The following is a 21613-nucleotide window of genomic DNA, read 5'->3' as shown; positions in this document are numbered from 1 at the left end:
TCTGCTGCTAAAGAAAACCACAAGAACTTTTTTATTTAAACATAATTTTTAAATAATAATGCTGGCCAAGGCTGGCATACACCTGTAATCTCAGCATCTCAGGAGGCCAAAGCAGGATTGCAAGTTCTAGACCAGCCTCAGAAACTTAACAAGGCCCTAAGGACTTAGACCCTGTCTCAAACCAAAAAAAAAAAGGGAGGGGGTTTAGGGATGTGGCTCAATGGTTAAGCAATGCTGAATTCAATTCCCAGTACCAAAATATTATAATTATAATAATTCTTCAAAGATCTTGATGAAAAAGGGCTCTGGAGAAAGTAGAAACTTGAAGTGCTCATAAAAATGACTCTTATTCATTGAGCACTGTTTTACATGTGTGCTCCCTTATCTGGCTAATCTCCTCAAGCCAATCCTTGTGAGGTATGTATTTTCATCTTGGTTTGACAGGGTGCAAACTGAGGCCCAAGAAGCAACAGGGCATTCCCAGTAAAGTCCAGCTGGGCTTTGAACCCAGCCAGATCCATCCTATTCCAAAGATGTATTTTCCACTGGATCAAAGTGAGCTTTTAAAAACATCCATCAATCATATTGTTCCCCACTTAAAATCTAAGGCCTAAAATTGATTTTAACATCCTCGCCCTCATACACAGAAAACTCCTAACACCACACCCTGGCCTGCTAGGCCCTGTGTGACCTAGCCCCAGCCCTCCTTTCCAACCGCCTCTGCTTCTGTCCACCCTGCTACACAGTTCTTGCTCTGTTAACCCCTGTTTAGAGATTCTCCCTCCCAGACCTGCCCGGCTAACAACTATGCATCTTCTAGTCATGTGGAAAGGTCTTCAGGGAGCCGTTCCCTGTCTTTCCAAGATGAGATGAAGTACCCACCTTCCCTCCAGTCTTCTCATTTGTTTTCTCTTCTGACCATTCATGTTCAAAGCCAAGGATGACAGGATCCTTGTTTGTTCACCAGTACATCCCAGTGCTTAATATCTAAAAAGTACTTAACAGACATTTGTGGGAGGGAGGGATGACAGACAAGTGGATAAGGATCAGGCCACCCTGGGGAGAAAAAGAGCACAGTGTGAAGTTGCCCGTGGAAACCTTGGCAGTGACATCCACCCACCTCGAGCCATGTCCAGTTCGGTGCATCTGCGGTCAGGGTTGGTGTGGACGCGGCACTTAAACACAGCCCCGGGGGACTTCACTGAAGTGCTGTATTTGGAATCTGCTTTTGGTGCTCCCACCAGGACCCTGCATATCGAGAGGAAAAGGCATTCTGTCATAACCCAGTACTGGAGAGAACAGGCAGGTGGTTAAATCCTCACCCAGCCTTGGCAATTCATCTGAATGCTCACTGGGAAATCATTACCCATGTGCTCGAGAGTCCTACAGTTAACCTGTTAGATCTTCTCCGGGTGCATTAAAAGTTTAAGGGCGGGCCGGGAATTGGCTCAGCGGTAGAGCACTTGCCAAGCATGCATGAGGCCTTGGGCTCCATCCTCAATAGTGGGGAAGTAGGTAGAAAGTTTAAAGGATAGTGCTGAGGTGCAGCTCAATGGTAGAGCCCTTGCCCCACATGCACAAGGCCCTCGGTTCATACCCAGCACTGGGGGTTGGTGGGGGGGGTGGCAGAATCAGAGGATAGCTGGAGGGAAACATGTAAAAACAGAAGGTTCCTCTTCAGAACACAAACTCATAACAAACCCATAAGAAAAACACTGACAGACCAATAGAATAATGAGTCAAAGGCCTGAACAGACACCTCACAAAATGAGATAACCAAATGGACAATAGATACATGAGCAGGTACTCCCCTGTATTAGTTACCAGATAAATCCAAAAGAGACAGCCCTCCAGACTCCCTAGAAGGCCCAAACCAAAAAGACTGAAAATGCCAAGTGCTGTCAAGGATGCAGGGCAACAGGCACCCCCACACGCTGCTGGCAGGAGTGTGGACTGCTAAAACCATTTGGGAAACTAGTCATCGGCTTCTCATAAGGCTGAGCCTCCTTTATAACCCGATCATTCCATTTCTAAAACTACACCCGACACAAGTGCACATGTGGGCTCTGCAGGGGGCATGCACAAAATGTCCCCGGCTGAAAGACCCATCAGTGCCAGAGTAGCAAATCTTGGTGCAGTCATGCCTTGAAGCTCTAGGCAGCAACAAAAAAAAAAAAAAAAAATCCATGGACATCCTTCTGCTGCAGCCTCAAAGCAGCAGCACACAACAGAACCCCGAGCGCAAGACAGGGGACTTAAGAGCTTCCTGCTCCAAATCCACATATCTGAAGTTGAAAAGCCGGTGGCATTAAGGTCAAGAGGACGGTTCTCTCTCCAGGGAGTAGAAAGGGAAGGTGTAACTGGTTTCTGGAGGTGGTTATCATGATTTCACCTGTGCAGTGCTCATACAAATTCATAATTTAGTTGTGACATGGGAGCTTTCAATTAAAAAAAAAAGTGGGGGGATTTAAAGATGCCATTTCTCTTCTCTGCCCTCCTCCTTTTGCCACCCCCCCCCCCACTCCTGCAATGGTTTGCCCTCAGATAAAGGCAAGAAAGAAGCTCTGTATGCTTCACTTTGAACCACAAAGCTGCAAAGCTGGGCCATCCCCAGCAGGCCCGGTCACAGGGAAAGAAGCACACCATGAGGAGGAAGAGTCAGGTCCGAGCCTGGGTGGGTGCAGAACAAGGGGGAAATGACTATAAGTCCCCTCCCAATGGTACAAACATCCTCTTGCCCTATAGTTTGGTGCCTTGTTTTTAGAAAGTTGTCAACCAAACATCTACAGCAGAGATTACTAAAAAACACTAATTAGACACAGTTGTACTGAGATGTGAGCCATTTGGAAAAGTCTTGTAGAATGAGACTTTAATCTAAAGCCACACTGATGTTCTAAGAGTAGAAAATTCAAAGCCACTGTTTAATGAGAATGTGAGTAGTTCCATCTCTCTTGCAGGCTGCAGAGGAGAGGAGACCAACCTGGCCAAGACATTCATTCCACTCAGGAAACTCACCCTCTCCTCCATGCCTTGGAGGACGACACATCTTCTGCTAAGCATCTGTGGGGAGGTGTCCACCAGAGACTGGGAAGATCCTAGACAGCCTCCCTGAGGACGGACGAAGCAAGCACGCCCAGGCTCCCCTCACTCCGTCCCGAGAGTCACCTTCTTCTGAGGGTCTCATTCACCCAGTCACCCCCACTCTGGCCTCAGAATGACACTGCTTCCCCACCAACACTCTGGCTAGGCACACAAGGCCTCCCTCCCACAGCAGCCATCTGAGACCCTCAAGCAGGACTGGCAGACATCACAAAGAACCCTGGTGCCAGGGTTCATGGGAAAGCGTGGGAATGCAATTTCCAATGCCCCTGAACTGAGCTTCCACACCCTGAACTTGAAGGATCCAGAGCACACACAAAGATAGGGAGGTGCCAGCAAGGTGGAGCACACTTGTAATCCCAGTGGCTCAGGAGGCTGAGGCAGGAGGATCGTGAGTTCAAAGCCAGCTCCAGCAACTTAGCAAGGCACTTAGCAACTCGGTGAGACCCTGTCTCTAATAAAATATTTAAAAAGGGCTGGGGATGTGGCTCAGTGGTTAAGCACCCCTAGGTTCAAATCCCAGTACAAAAAAAAATTATTTCCCCCTTTCCCCACCAAAGGATCTCTCTCCAGGTAAGTCTTGGAGGGTGTGTATTTGCTTCTGTGAGGATGCCCGGCTGAAGTTGACATAAGGGAGGCCCTCCACAGTCAGGGTACCCACCCCAGCAGCCCTACCCACTTCAGTAATGCTCTGGGTGGTTCTTGCTGGGCAGCTCACGCTCCTCTGGTCTCACCAGGGTGGGCCACGGCTATAGAATTCCCAAACAGAAGCAGGGCTGGAAGCCACAGCCCTTTGGAAACCTAACCGAGCACTTGCCCAAACAGACCACACACTGCCTCGCTCTCCCGCACAAGGGCAGTTTGTCGGCCCTTGGCTGCTCTAACACAAATGCATAATGACACACAGAACGAAACTCCAGTGAGAAAAAAAAAAACCACATGAAGAGATTCATTTCCCCCCTATGCTTCTGGGGCTGAGCCTAGAGCCACTGGGGTAAATTAAGGATTGTGTGCACTAACACCAGTTGTTTTCACAGGTGAGAAGAATTAGCAGTTGGACATATCAAAACTGCTGAAGCATCGCCAGCAGGCCCACATGTCAAGTCCTAGGAGCTGGGGACACAGCTCCCTTGAAAACCCCAGGGCCACAGTGCTGGGACCAAATATTCCCAACTCCAAATTCACATCAGCAGGGCGAGTAACTGCCATTTGTAATTCACTTTTGAAAAGTCAACCCCCCCCCCCACACACACACACACACACACGCAGGGCTTGGGACTGGAGCTCAGTGGTAGAGTGCTTGGAGTGTACTGGGTTCAATCCCCAATATCACCCCATCTCCAAAAACATAAACAAGAGAAAAATACCCAACTATCACAGGTGATGGAATGGCTAACGGCTGCAAGAATCAATCTATGATGTGCTGCAACTGTCATTGCGACTCTGGAAACTTCAGATAGCACCACCACCCTAAATTCACGGATTCCTAGGCATGTCCGACCCAGCAGGCAGGGAGCCTGAGGGCTGAATCCTCAACCAGTGCTTCTGGACCCTAGAGCCACAGTCCAGTGGGGCCAAATCTACATCACAAAATCTAAAGTAGACCCTTTCCAGCGTTCTCCAGTTCCATCCATTTAGCAGTGAATGGATGCGATTTCAATTTTTCTTTATGACTGCATAGATCCCCATTGTGTATGTGTGTGTGTGTATACCCACACTGAAAAAAAATACACTAGAATCCAAGTCCAGTGTCTAATGTTCTCTATCATGTGTGGAAGCTAGAGGGGAAAAAATACTAAGAGGAGGATCTCCCGAAACTAGAAGTGAGAACAGTAGAGTTGAAGCCAGAGACGGAGGACAGGGAAGAGGGGAAGCAAAGAACTGGAGAATAAAGTTGACCAAATTATGCTATGTGCCCGAATGACTACCTCAATGCATTCCAGTTTTATATATAAGTATAATGCACCAGTTAAAAATAAATACATAGAAGGAAGACTGATAAAGAGGTAGAAGAAGATCAGGGGGAGTAGGAAGGAGAAGGGAAGGAAGTGAAGGTGATCATAACCGGGAAAATGAAACAGAAAACTGTTTATAACTACGTCAAAATGAACCACACTGTTATGTGTAACTAAAACACATTAAAAATAATTTTTAAAACTTTTAATCTAACAGAAGGGATCTAATGAATGATAATTTCTTTCTAAGCCCAAGGTACTTGAGGGTTCCAACAATGGCTGATGGAAACACTGATAATAGCCCACTAGTTAAAACTTTTGATCAGCTGGCCAGATGAGGTTTTTTCCCCCCAAATCCTGTGCAAAAGAAAATAAAGCTGGATAGAGAGACAGGTGTGCACACATGCAGGACACTCATGGCTGGCACACTGGACAGGCATTTTTATCAACATTTACAGAACCTTGTGGCTGGCTCCACCCGAGTCACTTTTAGATTTTGGTCCAGGGATTGAACCCATGGGCACTTAACCACTGAGACCACATTCTCAGGCTCTTTTGAGACAGGGTCTTGCTAAGTTACTTGGAGCCTCAGTCACTGAGGCTGGCCTTGAATTTGTAATCCTCCCACCTCAGCCTCTGGGATTACAGGCATGTGCCACTGCTTCCAGCTGAGCATGTCTTTTCTGAAGTTCATTCAACTGGCTATTTGCCAGGCTGATCCTAGGAGATAGAGGACAATGGCTCAGAGGTGAGGACAAGCCACTGAAAAGATGCCAACTGCTTTTTCTCATTGTTCTCGGTTATATTGACACTTCAACCATTTCCCCCCCCCCCCAATCTTCCCTGATTCACCTAAGACAACATGTCTTTCCTCTCTATGGTCACCATACCAAAGGACTTGCGCATTTCCAACAGGCTCCCGTCAATAAACCATCTTGCTGATCCTCACTTCTCCCAGCTCCTTCAAGTGCAGTCCCCAGACCAGCAGCGTGAAGAACGTGGGGCCCTTAATGAAAGTGCAGAATTCCAGGCCATCCCAAATGGCTAAGCCAGAATGTGCACTTAAAGCAATCTGTAGTCCAGGAAGTGCTATATAACAACCTACTGCGATTACAAATGACCAAGTTCAGTTGGAGCCAGTAGACTGCCCTCGAGAAGTGAGGTTCTGCTCCTATCTCACCCCCAGTTAAAGATGCCACAAACTTCAAAGATACTTTGGTGTCCTCTCATTAGCCTAGGACTCTGGGTTTCTAATTAGGGCAATTGTAGGTAGCAGACATTTAGAGCATGCGTGCAGGTTTGGGGCAAGGCTATGTTGAATTTAGTCTCTACAGCAACCCACTGGGATATACTATTATTCTCCCTGTCTCACAGACAGGGAGGCAGAGGACCAGAGGTGGTCCCTGGATCTGTCCCATCCCACAGCTGCCAAGCTGCAGCATATGCCCCAGCAGCAGAGTGTACTGCCCACTCCTGGTCCTACCCAAGCCCACATCAGCAAGAAGGAGGGAAAAGGGAACCATTGTGGATGCAGTGACCTTTCTTCTGGTCATTCACACACATGGCCATGCCTGAGAAAGTCCGAGGAAGGCTCTGTGGGCAGCTCTAAGGTTAGAGCTCAAATCTGGAAACTCCATCAAATCAGAGGACAGACCAGGGTTTGGTGCAGAAAAGAAATCTTTCTCTACCACCACTACCGGCTCAAGAGACTCAAGAAATGAATCCCAGTCACCTTGCTTTTCCAAGACACCGGCACTGTGGCATGGTGTTAACTGGAGGTTTAGCCCCTGTTCAGAAGTAGTTCACATCCATGTTGGACACAGGAGCCCATCTGCACATCCACCAGCACCAGCTACGCTCCCGAGTCTGATTTGCTGCTCAATCCAATCCTATCAGGCGCCTTCTTGCAAGCATTCCACTCAGACACACTAGGCCACACTTCTGCTATACAACAGCTGGGACCTGAGCTCAGGGTGACTGTGTCCAGGGGCATGCTTCTTTTAGTCTCCCCCAAACTCCCTCCTAGCATGGCAGCTTCAATGCCTTGTTTTTGCAATGGAGGTTCTTCCTCAGTTTCCCCATGTGTGGTTGAGTGGCTGCAAAAGTTCCATCCCAGCACCCACCTTACTCCCTCACTCCTGTAAGTTACCTAGAGGTAAGTTTCCTGGAGAGCAGGTGGCAGAGAAGGGCTGAGCCACAGCTGCCTCCCTGGGGAGACCAGGAAGCAACAGTATCTAAAGGTTTCCTCCCTCCCCACAAATGACACAGCAGCCACTCCACAGAGCAAAATTACAGCTAGATCCAGGACAGCAACTGGGGATTACAAACTTTAAGCCCATTAGGTTTGCTTTCATGTATTTGATCCCAAAGCCAAAGTTCCCCCCGAGGGACCCACATTTCAGTTACATGAGTAGAATTCAATCACTGTGTGTCCACCACAGGGAAACCCCAGGAATCCCTCCACATCCCTTGCTGGGCACAAAACAGCCAAGGCTTGAGCAGAAGGAGGCTGGTGCCAGAGAGCCACCTCGGACCACAGTGGGCCCTTCATTCCCAGAGAGAGATACTCCAGTGTTTACCAACCAGAGCTGAGACCAGAAAGCCTCAGTAGCTCCTCTATTTGAAGAAACTGAGGGTCCAGGTATTTAAGCAGAGACAAGGCTTTCCAGGAGTTTTAAGGGCTTTCAACTAATGGTTGCACCTGAATCCTAAGCTCTGTGGGCCAGTGCCTCAGGGTGATGATGTGTAAGATACACAGGGAGTAACATGAGGGTCAAAGTCTGCCTCTACTGTTGGCAAGCTATGTGACCTCCAGCAAGTTTCTTAACCACTCAGTTTTCCTCTTTTGTAAAATAGAAGAATCAAATCCAAGATGGATTCTTGTGATGTTAGGCAAGAGGATATTTACAAAGCACCCTGCATGGTACCTGTTACAAAAACAGGCAAAGTGTTGGAATGTTGGGCAGCCATAGGCCAAACACCTTGACAACCCACTGTCCCAGCTCCACCTCTTGGCAGTAACTCTAGAGCTCAGATCCTTAGAACTGTGGTTTCTTCTCTGATGTGCTAGGCAGGAATTGATTCAGACTCTCAGTTTACATAACAAAAATCTGGGAGTGTCCAGGATGATTTCCCCACCAGCCACAATAGAAAAACAGCCACAGTTCTCCACCTGCCCTTTTCAATGTAACTTTGCAGCTTCTTCCATCAAGAAGTGTAGTCTGGGGCTGAGGTTTTAGTTCAGCTGCAGAGCACTTGCCTAGCACATGGGAAGCACTGGGTTCGATCCTCAACACCACATAGAAATAAAGGTACCGGGTACAACTACTAAAAAAAAAAAAATGAGAGGTGCAGTCTGTTCCCCCTCCTCTCAATGCGGGCCAGCCCTGCAACTCACAGAGGCCAACAGCACACAAGAGCAGAGATATGGTCTGGCCTTTGGACTTAGGCCTCAAGAGACCATGTATTCTTCTAATGGTCCCTTTAGCACCCTGCCCAGACACATGTGCACCAGCCCAGGTGAGCCTGGAGAAGGGAAGACAGTATCTAAAGAGATGAGACACCCCAACTAAAGCTGTCCTACCCCAGCCAACCAGTCGACCCAGAAGTGGACCAGATGTGAGAGGAGTCCAGCTCAGAGCAGAAAAACACCCAGCTGAGCCCAGCCTCAGAATCATGCGCTGACAGATGGTGGCTAATGATAGGGTGGTTTATTACACAGCAAAATTGTGACAACAGAAAAACGGATATATCATCCAGCAAGGGCATGCCACTTCTGAAGTGAAATGGGCCATGGGAACTCCATCACCCACCAGCTTCTCAATTCCAAACCAATTACCCACGGTGGAGGCTGAAAACTACTGCCAACCCTCCCCTGGCCACCTGATCTCCTTTCCTTCCCCCAAGGGGATCTTCGTCATCAGCCAGGACCGCAAGCTTTCTTCATGGCCCTGATGCAACAGGCAGGGTGGGGTGGTGGAAAGAGCCCCGAGGAGAGTGACTAGAGTCACACTCAGGAGTGGGCCAGCTCCTCTCCAGCCAGGTGCCCTCAGAAGGTCCCCTGGCTCCCACCCCTATCTCTGGACAAAGACAACAAGTGCATGGTTCCCCCTCCCAGGGCAGCAATGAGGCACAAAAGGAAATATGGCAGACAGCAAAGCACTGGGGGGACTGTGCCCCCCAGGGTGAGTGGATTAGGGTCTTTCCTCTGCAAGGCCAAGGGCAAACAAAAATGCTCCCAGCAGCAGCATGGGGCACTCTTTCTTCCCGATTCCTTGAACAGGAGCTTGATACACATCTGACCCTGAGAACAGTCAGACCCACAATAAAATAGATTGATCCGAGTTCCTATCACAGCCCTGAAATGTCCTTCCTCTGTGTGCCTCGGCAGTAATCCCCACTGCACCGGGGTAACCGAGCACAACGTCCCCAGCACGTTGCAAGCATTCCTACAAGGCGGGAAGAAAAAAATCTTACCGTGGGAACTGTAGGTTGCAGTACATAAGAGGAGGAAGAGGAGCACGATTATACAGGAAAATGCAGAGTTAGAGAATGAATGAAGCCGGTGGAGTTCCACGCCCAGCTTAGGAAGAGTAGAGAGGCCCAGGAAGAGTCCCCTCGGCGGCACTGGCAATGCTTTTACATTTAGTTTATGGTATATATGTGTTTTTCCCCCCCTCACCACCACCTCTACCTCACCTCGGAAACGTACACCTATTTCCCAGACTTATGTGGAGCTGGGGATGGAACCAGAGCACCCAGAACAGGGCTGGGGTGGCCTCCCACCAGCTCCCTGGCTCTACAAGACCACAAAGAAAGAGGCATGCACAACTCTAGGACTTACAATTCCACAAGTCTCTGATTGAAGGCCCTGCTGTCACCCTATGTCTGGCATTAAAACAAGTGTTCTCAGAAAGATGAGGCATTCCAGAATATTCCATGGATTCACCTAGACTTCTTGGGCTGCTTTGTCACCACGCCTCACCCACTCCAAGTCTCCTGGCTCCCACCATTTACTTAGGAAGCTCAGCCTGGAGAACAAATGGGCTGCTCCAGTGGCTGACAGTATGTGAGGGAGGAAGATTTGTAACCCCAAATATTTGAACACCAAAAAAAAAAAGAGGCAGGAAACTTCCTCCATCTCAGCTCACCCCTTCACTGGGAGGCCGCCTCTCCTACCTGTTGCTTTTGCCAATTCAAATGCACAGAAGTCCCTTTTGCTCACCTAAAAAAAAAAAGTTCCAAAAACTAGATTTTTTTTTTAAACCATCTTAGACTCACTTTAGCTTCCTAAGACTGCCTCTGGCAAAAAAGGAAGGTAGGAATAAAAGAATTTATTCTTCTTTGATTGGTAGCCAAATCCACTTGGCTAAAAGGATTTGCAGTTCAGAGAGCTTGATGGCTCACCATGAGGTACAGTCCTGGCCTCTGAAATCCCTCACCTGCGACTTCTGATGTTAGAAAGCTATAACCTTGGGCTGGGGATGTGGCTCAAGCGGTAGCGCACTCGCCTGGCATGCGTGCAGCCCGGGTTCGATCCTCAGCACCACATACAAACAAAGATGTTGTGTCCGCCGAAAACTAAAAAATAAATATTAAAAATTCTCTCTCTCTTTAAAAAAAAAAAAAGAAAGAAAGCTATAACCTGTCAGCTGAAACAAAGATGCGCTGGATTCTGTATCTGGGTCAGTTCCAAGGCCCTGACGTCAAGCCTAACTTTCCACACCCCAACCAGAGTGATATGAGCATAGACAGATGAGCCCAGCCACAGGACAGGCCAGAAGCATATCTCCCAGTTTCCTAAGGCAACTCCTGCTTACCGGCGGCCAGGGGCAGTAGGGGACAGTCAGCTGAAGCCTCCAGATGCTGCCCCTTTCACATCCTCTGCAGTGGTCGAGCCAAGGCAACCCCTCCTCCCAGACAGCTCCAGCCCATGACTGGTCATGACAGAACATCACCATTTCTGCCCAATGGTCCCCACGGGGTTAACTGAGATTCTAATCAGATCTCCATCACAACCTGAGGCTCTCTGCTTCACCCCCCCTTCTCTTTGGCATACCACCCCTCCAACAATTCTCTTACACCCCTGTCTGTCAGCATCTGCTTCTTGAAGATGCAAACTAACAAAGTCCCCAATAAAAATGATCTCATAGGATGGGGTGTAACTCTAAGCCACAGCTCCCTAACTGGCAAACTAGAAACCACACGTCAACTTAGCAACCCTTCAACTGTAGAACATGATGCCTATGGAAGCATCTGACCCTTCCTAGATGCCCAGAAAATATTATCTGATGGAAATAAGTTTTGATTTTTAAAGTTACCAGCAACTCCCTAAGTTGATTATTTCAGAGAACACTGTGGCTGCTTTTAATAAACGCAAAAAACATTTTCCCTGGACAAGTCATAACAGAAGTTATCAGAAGGAGACCATTTCCTAAACAGCAGCATGTCCGCAGGGAATCGGGACTGGCTGGGGCCTGCCCTTCACACCCTCACACGGGGCTGTTAGACACTGGCTGGAGGCAGCTGCTGTCTGCTCACTCCACAAGGCTCTGCCCTAGGCAAGACAGCCACTTCTGCCCGCCACCTTCAGCACCAGCTGAAGAAACAGCACCCTGGCCACTTCTCAGCATCTCCAGGGAAACACCCCAGAAGCCAGGGGAAGATGCCTTCTGGGTCCTCTTAGAAAGCAGCCCACACATGTGCGGTCCCTTCCCAAGAGCTTAAGAAAGCAGGTTCTGCAGGGCAAGCGAGGTCAGAGAATGTCATTTCCAGAATACGCAGCTGAGGAAGTACAACTGCACCTTCCCCTAGGAGCCAACCTGGGACAGAGGAAGTCGGGGAGCACGCCCACAGGGAGGTTATGAGAAGGCAGGCTGCCACCAGCACATCCGGGTGTTTCTGAACAATTGCAAGGCAGGAGTCGTGGAGCCCATAACTCCAGGTCTACATATTTCTCCTTCACATGAGTCTCTCCTCTACCCTTAGAGGCATCCAGGCTGTCTGAGAACCAGCTCCCCACAACTGGAGCCTATACCATATCTTAGATTTTGTCCGAGATAGACTGGAACCCCACAATTTTCTCATCTACCCGATTTGCAGGTGGACTTTAAATTCCTGAATCCCCACTCCTAAGCCCAGAACAGGCTCGCTAGTGTCTAATGAATGAAAAGAATCTATTCATCTGCTCACAATTTTCAGATTTAAGCACCTCTGTTTGGGTTTTAGCACTCAAAATATGCCAATGGTTGATTTTTCATTTAAAATCTTTTGATCCTTGTCTAGCTCTGACTAAAATCATGGCTCTAAACCCACACTGTCCAACAGACCCTTCTGCAGTGAAAATACCCTCTCTGTAGGCTGTCCAAGACAGTAGCTAGTAGCGACACGTGGCTACTAACGTAAGCTAACATAACTGAGAAACTGAATTCTTTAATAAGAGTTTCAGTTCATTTCAATTTAAATAGCAAGACATCTGGCTAGTGGCGACCATCCTGGGCAGCTCCCCAGAACTGTCCAGTTTGCTCCTTTTTACCCTCAACCTGAATGCAAATTGAGGACACGTTCTCCTTGGCTCTGAACAGCCCATTTCTCACTGAACAATGCTCTGAAGATCTTCTCGAAGCAAAAAGTCAAGTGCGTCTTCCATTTCCGAGCGCTTACTCTGTGCCTGAGAGCAGCCGTCTCGACGTGTCCCAGGAGAGGGGGGCAGGAAGCATGTCTCCAGAAAGGAAGCCAGTGCACCCAACCACTCCAGGGCGTGTGGGGTGGGGGGGGGGGTGCACACCAGCAGGGCCACATTTATTTATATCACAAAGTGTTACAGCTGTCGGCTCTGCAGCTGAGGAGCCGCCAGGGAACTGGACAGAAGTCAGCTTTGTCCGTGTTCCCTGGCACCTACTGCTGTTGTTTAAAGGATGCCAGAAGATGGGCGGGGGGCAATAGAGGGACCTCTGGGTAGGCAGACATGCTCTAGGTGTCATTAGAAAAAAAAAATTGAGTCAATTGCATGTTTGCACACAAACTGATAAGAGTGTCATTAGGTTATTCTGGTCCAATTCTCAGTGCTCTGGGCATAGTGACAGAAGGACCATCAAATAAGCACTTTGAGAAAAGCTGGGTGTGTGGCTCTGTTCTCAGTAGAATATGGCCATAGGAATCAGATTCAGCACCAAAGCTCAGAAAAGCAAGATCACCCCCATGCTTTACATAGGCACCTAGGACCTGCTGATCAGTGACAATTTCAGTTCGCAAAAAATTGGTAGAAATGCTGTTACAAGATTGAAGCAGTGACAGTTCTGACAGCACATCCACATGCTCTGTGATAATGCACTGGGACGGAGGGACATCTCTGAAAATGTGCTATAGATTGAATCTAGAATGTCCCCCACAGACCCATTTGTTAAAGGTTTAGTTCCCAGCTTGGCATTATTGGGAGGTGGTGGAATCCTGAAAAGGTGGGGCCTTGTACAAGGTCACAGGGGATGTCCCCTGAAAAGGGATAGTGGGATCTCAGCCCCATCCTCTCTTTTTGCTCCATGGCTATGAGGTGAACAGCTTTGCTCCTCCATGTACTCCCACTATTATGTACGAACACACCACAGGCCCCAAAGCAATAGGGTCAACTAGCTGTGAACAGAAACTTGAAACCTCCAGAATTGTGAACTGATACACCTTTTCTCTTTAAAACTATATCAGGTGTTTGTTATAGTAACGGAGAGCCAACAGGGGAAACCCTCAGCTCTGCTACCCAGTGCCCCTTCCAGCACATTCCCTCCCCTAAATCTAATACAACCTCTCCCCTGTAAAATGAATAATTAGCATGAAAACATGGTAAATAACCAGAGACCCAGTTAAGCTAAAGAGTAATTTCTTCCAGCTGGGTAGTATGACACACCTGTAATCCCAGCAACTCAGGAGGCTGAGGCAGGAAGACTGCAAATTTGAAGCTAGCCTGAAGATACAGGGGTTACTTAACATTTGTCATGGTTTCCTTTCAAAGTTTCAACACGCTATTTTCTTTTCTATGACTAAATTGCTTACCTTATTCATCTACCTGTGATCACATATTTGCCAGCACCACGTAGGTGTCTACGCTCTTCCATGACACAACAGCAGCCTTTTGCTAAACTACTCCAAAACCCCAGTGCTGGAATAAACTGATGCACGTCCCTAAAGTACACATTTGAGCTTCACCGGCACTTTGGTAATTCAATAGAGATGGCCTCAAAACCTCCATCCTCTCTGACACAGCAATTCTAAGCCCAGGGATTGATTTGAAGGAAATAATTAAGGATGTCCGCAAGGATTTAGTCATAAGGATGTTTAATAAGGATGTTTACCCCTGTTCTTGTTAATAATTGTGAATAATTAGAAACAACCTACGTGGCCCTGAAGTGGAATTAGAAGAGCCAGGGTTCAAGGACTGCCCCATAGTAAGAGACCATCAATCACTTCATCAACCAAGATTAAAAATTAGAGACTTAGGATAGATGCAGATTTCGCAGGACCTGAATCAAGAGAATGGAAATGAAGAATGGCAAAAACTAAGAAAATAATTAAGGCAATGTGGGGGGACAACATGCTTCAAAAAGATTTTATTAGAGTGCACCTGAGAAGCTACAGGAACAAGCACCCCAACATAAAGAGCAGCTGGCTCAGCATCAGACCAGAAAGAGCAGTCCCTCTGCTGGCTACAAGGCCAGGCCCCAACTTTATCCCCAGTTCCTCTCTACTATCTACCCAGAGTGCCAAGTTTAAAACTAAACCATCTTTTCCTGCACTTGCCAAATGTATTAACACAAAGCTTTTCCTCATCCCTTTTGTAAAAGCAAAGCAAGCTGAGCAACTTCTCTGTCAGGTGTGTCCTTAACTCTACCCACCTGTTCCCATCTGGAGAAATCTTGACCAGTGGACCCATGCAAATCCAGGTGAGGGTAGCTTGGCACCTCTCCCTCTAGCCATGAAAGAGCTGGAGAGCACATCAGGTAGCAGCACCTGCAGATTGCACCCAATGCCCTGGCTCACTCAGTTGCCTGCCCTTTCTTCAGCATCCCCTACCCAAAGCAGCCCTGCTGTTTTTGACAGCTCTTCCCACATGCCTAGTACCAAGGTCACACAGTCTGGGAGCCCAGCATGGGCTTCTGGGATGTGTTCTCCAACTGCTTCTGCCCAAGTTGTGTCTGTACCAAATCCAAAGCCCACAGTAGACCTGAAGTCTGGAGAACATAGCAGAGGCATTCAGTCTTTGTTTGAAAAGACGGATTTAGCAAATGTAGGAAGAAAAAGTCCAGTCAAAAACTCAGCAACTGGAGTAAATGTTGGGGTTGGTGGTATAGAACTAGATAACAGCTGCACAAGGACTTTGAAAACTGGTTTTCCTGGAGGCAGCTCTCCTAAACAGCATGATTGTTAAAGAGCCAGCTGGTCACAAAGTTCCCTCCTGCAGGAATGCCTAAGGACCCTCCATCTACACTCCACCCTTTTCCATTAGCCTCTGCTCAATCCAGAGCAGTGGCTCTCCAGCATCTATGTGAACGCACAAGTGACACTGCCACCCCTGAAGATGCTCACACTGCTGATTAAACAATACAATCAACCCCCTCCCCCCTCAATAGCTGTCACCTGGACCCACATGGAGGCATGATACTGAAAATTTAAGAGGGAGGAGCTGCTCACAGCCTCTCACTCTGATGGAAAAGTAACCATGGAGTGGTTATTTTATTCTCTCCCGTTCAGAGGAGGTGGCCAAAGAGCACCAGTCTCCTTAGTCGTCCTCCAATAGGGCTGGGCACTGAAACTCTGAACACAGCTGATGGTGCTTAATGAGAAGCCCCACCATTTCTTCTAACCCACCCCTCTGGACTGGGGAGCCAGGGTGCAACTGGACACTCTGGCCTCTACAAAACCTAAGCTCCTCTCCCAAGACACATTGTGGCATTTGCCTCAGATGGTACATGAGAGGATGACCCAATCCACACAAATTTTGTCACTTAGGGTTCCTCCCTTATTCTTCCCTACACGCCGGCGCCTCTCAGATCCGCTTCCACAGAAGAGGCTTCAGTCCACTGCGCCTATCCTGGAGGACCCCGCTGCCCCCACGTCCCCCACCCACCACACAGAGCCCATTCCCCTCACACAACTCCGGGTTACTGTTTCCTGCATGCAGTGGCGCTGGACAGACTTAAACTATCCCCAGAGTTGCCCTGAGGTCTCCTGGGGTTCCTGCGGAGTTCGGGATGCTCGGCCCCTCGGAGGCAGACGGGCTAAGTCACTTTTCGATCAGGAGGGTAAAGCCGAACCTGACAACTGGAAAGGTTCCCCCCGCACGCTGCACACTGGGACCCCCCAGGGAAGCGCCCGGCCCGGCCCCCTCCGCCTTGGGCGCCGGCCGGGACGTCAGCGGGGCCGGGACCGGGCGTCCTGCCTCCTCCCGCCTTCTCCCGGCCGCAGAGCCGCGCGCAGCGGAGACATTTAAATCGCCCCCTCGGGACCGCAGCGTGGAAGAGGCCGGAAAGGCGGCGACGGCGGCTGGCTCTGGGGCTGGCCGGGCCGGGGTCGGGGAAGCACTCACCAGCGCGTGTTGTCGTGGAAATGCTCCAGCACCGCGTAGCCAAAGAAGGAGCCGGCGGGGCCCTGGAAGCGCACGGGACGCTGCGGATCAAGGTTGTAGGCGCCCGCGGGGACTCCCGCCGCAACCAGCGTCAGGAGCAGTGCGCGGAGCCCCCCGGCGCCCCTCCGTGCCGCCGGGCTGCCCATCCCCAGCCGGCCGCCGCCCTCCCCTCTGCCCGAGAGCAGGGCGCCGAGCGCACGGGCCGCCGACGGCCAGGAGGCTCCCCGGGACTGGAGTGCTGAGCTCGGACACTGGCGGGATGCGGGCAGTGGGCCGGCACCGGAATGGTGGTTTGATCGAGCGATGAAAGCAAGCACTGGGGAGGCCGCGAGCGGGCGGCGTCCGCAGTCTGGCTGAGAAGCCTGCGCGCTGGGAGAGAGCGGGTCCCGGGCCGGGCGGCGCTGGTCTGCAGAGAGGCGCGCCCGCGGGGTGGGCGGCCCGGACAGCCCGCGGCAGGACGGCGCGCCAGTGCCCCCTGCGGGCCGCAAGTCCCCTGCTCACCGCCCTGTCAGGGAGTTAGTCCCGGGACACCCCTGGGCGTCCGGTGTGTTCCGGATCTCCTAGGCGACCCATCCCTAGCCGCTGCGTGCTCTACGGGTCCTTCCATCCCTCTCAGTCTCACCCTCACATTCAGGACCAGAGCAACGCGGATGCAGGACAGGGGTCTGTTATAACCCTGCCCATCAGCTGATCCTAATAACGTGTAGGCAACTAGCACTCAAGGAATGTCAGGTGTTAATAACCACAATTAGCCACGTGGACACCAGCAGAGCGCCGCTGCGTGCTCTACTCGGTCTCCTAAGCCAGTGATTCCCTAAACGTGGTCTCGGGACCCGCAGCACCGACATCACCTGGGAGAGAATTTGTCAGAAATGCAAATCTACAGGTCCCAATCCAGATTTGTCGAATCAGAAGCCAAGCCCAGGGGGTTGGGGGTCTTGCACTGTGTGTACAAGCGCATGTGCGTGTGTGATTGGGATAGAACACACATGAAGTTTATCATCTTAACCAGCTGTTGTACAACGAATACCACCACCCAGCTCCAGAACGCTTTTCATTTTGCAAAGCAAACCACCCATTAAACAATAACTTCTTGGGCTGGAGCGTTGTAGCTCCGAGATAGAGTGCTTCCTCAGCGTGCAAGAGCCCCTAAGCTTGATCCCCGGCAGGGCAACATACAAACAAAGAAAAAAAAAAACAGAAATCCCTCCCCACTCCTCCCTCCTCCCAGCCCCTGGCAATCTTCATTCTATCTTCTGTCCCTATAAATATAACTACTAAAATTTGGGATTCCTACTGAATTGACATTCCTCACTGTGAAGTTTTGCCACCCTTTCGTGCTTTCCCTACCTGTGCTCTGCTTTGGGGGGGGGGGCAGGTCATCGGGGTAACTGAACCCAGGGACTCACTTGTGCTAAGCACACACTCTGAACTTTTTCTTTCTAAATAGCCTATACAAGGCATTTCCTCATAGTGCCGAAAAGCATATTAGTACAAGGACCTTGAGATGGGGAGACGTCCCTGAATTTTCAGGGTGGGCCCAATCTAATCTTTTTCTTTTTTTAATTTTTTTTTAGTTGTAGTTGGATACAATACCTTCATTTTATTTATTTATTTTTATGTAGTGCTGAGGATCCAACCAGCACCTCGGCCGTGCTAGGGGAGCGCTTGCTCAGCAGCTGAGTCACAAACCCAGCCCCCAATCTAATCTTAAAAGCAGAAAACCTGTCCTAGCTAGAGTCAGAGATGTGAGGGTCAAAGAGATGATATATTGTGGTGTTTGAAGAGAGAGGAAGAAATCCACAAGCAAGAATGCAGGCAGCTCTAGAAGCCAGGAAAGGCAATATAATGGCCTTCTGAAGCTGCCTTACAGCTTCATAAAGAAACACACCCTTGAGACACCTTGAGTTTAGTCCAGTAAGACCCAGGTTCTGTTTCTGACCTCCAGAAATATAAGGTGTATTTTGTTGTTTTAAGCCAGTATGTTTGTGATTTTTGTTGTTATTATACTGGGGATTGAACCCAGGGGTGTTCTACTACTTAGCTATATCCCATTCTTTTTATTTCTTATTTTGAGACAGAGTCTTGCTAAATTGCTGTGGCTGGCCTCAAAGTTGCAATCTTACTGCCTCCACCTCGGTGTATCTGGGATTACAGGTGTATATCACCTCCCTGTTTCGTGATAATTTATTAGAGCAGCAATGGAAAACTAACACACCAACCTTCTATGTAAAAGTGTATATGTATGTTTCTTAAGGAAAAGAATTCATAGATTTCAATAGCTTATTCAATGATAAGGCAGTTTTTAAAAGTTTAGGAACCACTGACCTAAAACACCCTGATTTCTATTTAATAAACTAATCTCATTGGTCTTTGATTTCACAAAACTGCAGCTTCCAAGCCTGACTGTGTATCTGACTCTCAAGTAACCAGTTAAAAATACAGATTCATAAATACCACTCTGCGTTGATTTCTAGGGATGAGACCAGGAAATCTGTTATTTCATACTCCTCTCTGGAAATATGCTAAGTAATCAAGTTTAAGAAACACTGTTCTACAAGAAAGAGATTCTGAATTCTGCATTGTGGTCCTAAACATATGGCACCATGATGCTGTAGGAAAATCATAGGCATCCAATGAAGAGGATTTAAATCCCACATCTGACCAGCTGTGTGAGTCAATGAAACCAAGAGACTAATAAACATAAACCTAACAGTGGGCTGCTTGGGGCAGCAATTTTTAACTGTAAAATTCTGAACATTTATTAGTTATTCATATAATCTGACATCAGCAGTAAGCTCAATATTCTAGTTGCCAGAATAAGCTTTTCTGTCTCCAGGGTGACTGGCAAGAGAGCCATTCTATTTCAAACCTGCCCAGATAAATGAAGATTTGCTTCCTGGGACTATGCCTCCTGAAAACTTGCACCTATTCCATTCTTATCCAGTTTTCTCACTGAACTGACCCTTCAATGCTCTCCTTTCCTTTATAAAAATAAAGAACTAATCTGGAAACTGGCATGGTGGTGCATGCCTGTAATCCCAGCAGCAAAGGAGGCTAAGGAAGGAGGATCACAAGTTCAAAGCCAGCTGCAGCAGCTTAGCAAGACCATGTTTCAAAATTTTTTAAAAATTAAATAAAAAGGACTGGGGATGTAATTCAGTGGTTTAAGCACCCCTGGGTTCAATCCCAGGTACAACCTCCTCAAAAAAAGAAAAAACTAATCTGAAGTTTTTCTGTTAACTTCAGTGGGCATACACTAAACAGCATGCACTATTGACTCACCTATCACTAGCCTTCAGTTTCCCTAGGTACACTTGACTTCCGTGCTGATGAAGGCTGTTGAGAGCATCGTTACCACAACAGGGCAAAAATAATGGTTTTGAAACAGGAGCTCCCTCCCCACCCCAGAGCAGAAAGGAATATCGAAATGACTAGGGACGGAAACAATGTTGGTTTGTCATAAGCCTTGAAAAAAAACCTTAAGGTTAATTGGCCTATTTTTTTAATCCTTTATTTCTTTTTCTTCTTTTTTCCCCCTTGCTTATAAATTGATCAATTCTTATTTTCTTCTTTTTCTTTTTTTTTTTAATTTTTTTATTGTTGGTTGTTCAAAACATTACATAGTTCTTGACATATCATATTTCACACTTTGATTCAAGTGGGTTATGAACTCCCATTTTTACCTCATATACAGATTGCAGAATCACATCAGTTACACATCCATTGATTTACATATTGCCATACTAGTGTCTGTTGTGTTCTGCTGCCTTTCCTATCCTCTACTATCCCCCCCTCCCCTCCCCTCCCCTCCCCTCTTCTCTCTCTACCCCCCCTCTACTGTCATTCATTTCTCCCCCTTGTATTATTTTTCCCTTTCCCCTCACTTCCTCTTGTATGTAATTTTGTATAACCCTGAGGGTCTCCTTCCATTTCCATGCAATTTCCCTTCTCTCTCCCTTTCCCTCCCACCTCTCATCCCTGTTTAATGTTAATCTTCTTCTCATGCTCTTCGTCCCTACTCTGTTCTTAGTTACTCTCCTTATATCAAAGAAGACATTTGGCATTTGTTTTTTAGGGATTGGCTAGCTTCACTTAGCATAATCTGCTCTAATGCCATCCATTTCCCTGCGAATTCTATGATTTTGTCATTTTTTAATGCAGAGTAATACTCCATTGTGTATAAATGCCACATTTTTTTTATCCATTCGTCTATTGAAGGGCATCTATGTTGGTTCCACAGTCTTGCTATTGTGAATTGAGCTCCTACGAACATCGATGTAGCAGTGTCCCTGTAGCATGCTCTTTTTAGGTCTTTAGGGAATAGACCGAGAAGGGGAATAGCTGGGTCAAATGGTGGCTCCATTCCCAGCTTTCCAAGAAATCTCCATACTGCTTTCCAAATTGGCTGCACCAATTTGCAGTCCCACCAGCAATGTACAAGTGTACCCTTTTCCCCACATCCTCGCCAGCACTTGTTGTTGTTTGACTTCATAATGGCTGCCAATCTTACTGGAGTGAGATGGTATCTTAGGGTGGTTTTGATTTGCATTTCTCGGACTGCTAGAGATGGTGAGCATTTTTTCATGTACTTGTTGATTGATTGTATGTCCTCCTCTGAGAAGTGTCTGTTCAGGTCCTTGGCCCATTTGTTGATTGGGTTGTTTGTTATTTTATTGTCTAATTTTTTGAGTTCTTTGTATACTCTGGATATTAGGGCTCTATCTGAAGTGTGAGGAGTAAAGATTTGTTCCCAGGATGTAGGCTCCCTATTTACCTCTCTTATTGTTTCTTTTGCTGAGAAAAAACTTTTTAGTTTGAGTAAGTCCCATTTGTTGATTCTAGTTATTAACTTTTGTGTTATGGGTGTCCTATTGAGGAATTTGGAGCCCGACCCCACAGTAAGTAGATCGTAGCCAACTTTTTCTTCTATCAGACGGCGTGTCTC

General features: G+C 48.1%; 1 protein-coding gene across 1 annotated transcript in view; it reads right to left on the bottom strand.

Annotated features, from left to right (window-relative positions):
* Positions 1-17076, bottom strand: part of Itga9 (integrin subunit alpha 9) — a 320954-nt gene extending 303878 nt beyond the window's left edge. The window contains exons 1-2 of the mRNA XM_046436952.2: positions 16627-17076; positions 1121-1248 (exon numbers count right to left, since the gene is read on the bottom strand). Of these exons, the coding sequence (XP_046292908.1) occupies positions 1121-1248; positions 16627-16811 (313 nt within the window). The 5' untranslated portion in view covers positions 16812-17076. The remainder of the gene's footprint in view (positions 1-1120; positions 1249-16626) is intronic.
* Between the last annotated feature and the right edge of the window lie 4537 nt (positions 17077-21613).

This window comes from Marmota monax, unplaced genomic scaffold, assembly GCF_021218885.2.
Source record: "Marmota monax isolate L192 unplaced genomic scaffold, Marmota_monax_Labrador192_F-V1.1 WCK01_AAM20220418_F8-fsc00021, whole genome shotgun sequence".
Taxonomy (NCBI): domain Eukaryota; kingdom Metazoa; phylum Chordata; class Mammalia; order Rodentia; family Sciuridae; genus Marmota; species Marmota monax.
This window is presented reverse-complemented; position numbering and strand designations above follow the sequence as displayed.